Consider the following 3,917-nt stretch of genomic DNA (forward strand, 5'->3'; position numbering starts at 1 on the left):
TTGAGCTATAGGCGCCGAGCCTTAAAATGTTTTTCATGAAAAATTTCAATCAAATCAAATAGTATAACGGAAACCCATGTATCTATCAACGTTTACCATTCCCATATGCTGACAACTCCCAAATGTCACCTGCAGCCCAGATACCTCCTTTGAGGAGTCATATAGCCAACTACCTATTTGGCATTCCATTTGAATAGCACCCAGCCTTTTCAAATTTTACCAAGTTCTAAACTTCTCTGGATTCCTTCCCCACCCCATCTCCACCTGGATGGTCTTACTTACCTATGTTTTCCAACAGCCAGCAATGCCAGGCACATCATGACTGCTCATAATTATGGAACAAATAATAGTACCATATAACAGTACCAGCATCCACTCACTTTGACTCTGTTCCTTATCCAAATTCAGATTCATCTTTTAAAAACACAGATCAGATCATGTCATACCTGTGTCTCTCCACAGCTCTTAGATAAAACCCATGTTGTACCTTCCATGTCATACCTCAAAGAACCAAAAGGTCAGAGATAGGACTCCAAGGTGAACAACATTTGGTCCTGGGGGAAGTGAGGGTATTCAGTAGACCCAGGTCCAACTCTCAAGTTCACTAGCTTAAAGCCTGGCAAGTATGTTGAGCAAACACTATCAGTTTCAGCTTTCTTTTAGAAAGAAAAAAATTCAAATTTAAAAAATAAGACACATCTAGATGCTGAATAATCATACAAAATAAAAGGAAGGCGATTTGGAAACATAAACATCAAATTGAAATAATTTGGGCATACAAACTGAGCATCAGCTCTGGATGAGTAATGAACCTGAAGCATACAAACTTGGTTCAAACGATTTTTCTAATTATGTTTGTCTTTGAGGTTCCATCTCATTTTTTAAGATGCTGATGTTACTTCTTAAAATTGCTATTAGGATGAAATTAACTAAACCATATTATAAAGCTTCCTGGCCCATAGTAAAAGTCTAATAAACAGATGGTTCTTTTGTTCTTTGGGGTAATTTAAATTACCCAAGGTAATGAAAACGAGAAAGCAAATGTATGGGGAAGTTAGGATGGACTTTGGTTTTTGAATGTGGAAAAAGTATGTGGACATGTCAAAGTGATAGATTCGGACACCCATCTAACCCACTGAGGTTACAAACAAAAAGTTTAAATATGAACCCAAGGCCTAAATACTCAGTGATGATAATTTTACTTTTTGATCCACTATCTGCTTTAAAATTCAAGTCAAAGACTGAGTGCTTTCATCTCACAACCTTCACTGAAGTCTCACGGGGACGATGCATTATTTTCTTTCTTTATCACAACCACCTAAGAGGCAGGTAGTACTACTGTCCTTTGCAGAAGATACCGAGCTTTGAGCGGGCGCGCAACTTTCTCTGCACCGCCGGCAGGAACCCAGCAGGCCGCGTCCGGGGCCTACAGCCTTGGGCGCGCGCTCGGTCACGGACCTGGCCCTGGCCCGGGTCGCGCCGGTCAAAATCCCGCAGGCCAGACAGGCGCAGCGGGCAGACGTAGCCTCCGAGCCGAGCAACCAGCGCCTTCTCCGGCGAGGGCGGGGCCGGGCCCGGGCCCATCCCCGCGGTGACCTTGAGCACGGCTGGCGAGGAAGGCACTCCAACCGCGCCAAGGCTCCGGCCCGCCCCGACCCTGCCGCACGCGGCCTCGGCTCCCGCCGGTGCGAGTGCGGCCGGGCCACAGACCCGCGGCAGAGACCCCACGCCCACCGCCCCGCTACGGCCTCTCCCCGGCCGCTTCTGGAAAGGAGGACGCTGCTCACCGGAGCCCGGGCAGGAGGCTGCTGGGGGTGGTCTGCCGCAGGAGGCCCCCGGCCCAGGCCGTTCCGTGGGCGCCCAGCACTCGCGCCGCCATCTTGCTCCGGCGCCTCGGCTCCCACCGCCCGGGCGCCGCAGCTGACGCCGCCGCCGCGACCCCTCCCCCGGCCGGGCCCCGACAAGGCTAGGGCGGGGCGGGCCCGCGGCCGCAGCAACGCCGGGCGCCGCCGCCAGGGGGAGCAGGGCGCGGCCGCGAACCCCGCTGGGCCGGGCCGCTGAAAGGAGGTGGTGTGAAGCCCCAGGGGACGCAGTCGCGACACAATCATTTCCAGCGAAAGGAGCTCGGTACCCAGAACAGGGTGTGAGAGGAGCATGGGCATGGCTTGAATGTGCACAGACAACTCCACAGAGGAGTAGCACTGTTCCAAGGGGAACCCAGGACCTGCCTGGGGGAGGGGCGGCAGGAGGGGAACTTCTCCGGAATATCTTTTTAATTTTGTATCATGTGAACATATTGCCATTTCCAAAAAATTTAACACTCTATTAAAAGCATTCTGAATGGAAATATACTGAAATTCTATTGTGGTCTCGCGACCGCATCGTTACTGTTCATTTCAGCACTGAGAGGCGTAGGCCCCGGACCCGCTCTCACGCCGTCTGGGTCTATCTAGTGGGGACAGAATGTGAAGTGATGATCGGAGCAAGTGTGTCAAGTATTGAAATAGGAGAGGTTCACAAGGCGCCCAACCAGCGCAGGAGAGTCTGCAACTGGGGTGAACAGACCTCGAAAAATTTCCCAGAGGAGGTGGCAGGATACCTGGGTCCCAAGGGAAGAGCTGAGCAGTGGAAGGGAGGACGTCTCTGGCAAAAGAAAGAATTTAAGGAAAGGCGTGTGTCCAGGTGACGTTGCATAGGGGAAAAAATGTATCCTGCGGGAAGATAAAAGAGTCAAAATGTAGCTATGAAAACTGTAACCAAGACAAGATGAGCAAAAAGGAGCTAGACACTGAGTTGAGGAAGAGAACCAGGGGGAAGGACAGTGTGCAGCTGCGAAGGAGAGCATTTCAGGGAGGCCAGCACAGGATTTGGGGGTCTCTGCATAAGAGGGTTGGGGGAAGAGAATGGCTTTGCAGACTGAGTTCTCTAAAGCTGGTACTCTTGGGGTGCAGGAGTTTTCTGACTGGGTAAGATTTTGAACATGTTAATATGGAAAGGAACTACCAGGGAGGACAGAGCTATGCCCCAGACCAGGAAAGGGACTTGTCCCTTGGAGCCAGAGGCTGTATAGCCGAGGGAATTCCTGACCTCAACTAGGGGATGCTTATTAAGGCTGTGTAGACCCAAGAGAGAGGTAGAAGTGAGCTTCTCCCAGGACAGCATGGACTTGGGCCATTTCTACAGAGCAAGAGACAGGCTCATCTGCATTTTCTCACACATTTCCCCAATTTCTCAGATCTGTTCTCCTGAAATGTAAAGTTTGTAACTAGACATTTCTTTGCTGACCTTGGTTTTGTTATTTTGCATTAGGCCACTTATTCTGCATTGTTTTCCTCCACTTGTCATCCACTTTGGTGTTCCATTCACCCAAGGAGGCACTCTAATCTCACAGGTGTGGCTTAGGGCACTCCAACAGAATAAACCCAGCAAGTCTTCCTGGAGCATAATTTTTACATCAAAACTTTTAGGAAAAAATGTTGTCTAAATAAAAATGATACCATTACAAAGCATATAAAACCCTTTTAAATATTTGATATGGCGTGGACTCTGCCCCACAGCTGATGGCACAGGTGTCATCATTTTCTGGAAGAACCACCTGGAGGTGCCTGAGATGCTGAGCACTACACAGGCCCACCTGCCAGAGACTTATATACTCTAAGATTTTCCCTCACTTCCACTCCCCCAGGCACCAAACTGAAAGTCATTCTTGGAACAATTATCTAGGTCTTAAGACTGGTTTTTGAATGGCAATGATGCAAATCTAATTATATCATTCTTTTAAAAACCTTAATGTACCTGGCTTGATGCCTGTGGCTCAAGTGGCTAAGGCGCCAGCCACATACACTTAAGGTGGCTGGTTCGAATCCAGCCCGGGCCCACCAAACAACGATGGCTGCAACCAAAAAATAGCTGGGTGT

At 49.4% G+C, this 3,917-nt stretch overlaps 1 protein-coding gene across 1 annotated transcript in view; it reads right to left on the reverse strand.

The window, feature by feature from the left end:
- NIPSNAP2 (nipsnap homolog 2) overlaps window positions 1-1,941 on the reverse strand; it is a 34,121-nt gene extending 32,180 nt beyond the window's left edge. Inside the window, exon 1 of the mRNA XM_003794223.3 lies at window positions 1,788-1,941. Coding sequence (XP_003794271.1) covers window positions 1,788-1,879 — 92 coding nt within the window. The 5' untranslated portion in view covers window positions 1,880-1,941. The remainder of the gene's footprint in view (window positions 1-1,787) is intronic.
- Between the last annotated feature and the right edge of the window lie 1,976 nt (window positions 1,942-3,917).

The sequence above is a fragment of the Otolemur garnettii genome, unplaced genomic scaffold, assembly GCF_000181295.1.
Source record: "Otolemur garnettii isolate 467f Iridium unplaced genomic scaffold, OtoGar3 scaffold00077, whole genome shotgun sequence".
In the NCBI taxonomy this organism is placed as follows: Eukaryota; Metazoa; Chordata; class Mammalia; order Primates; family Galagidae; genus Otolemur; species Otolemur garnettii.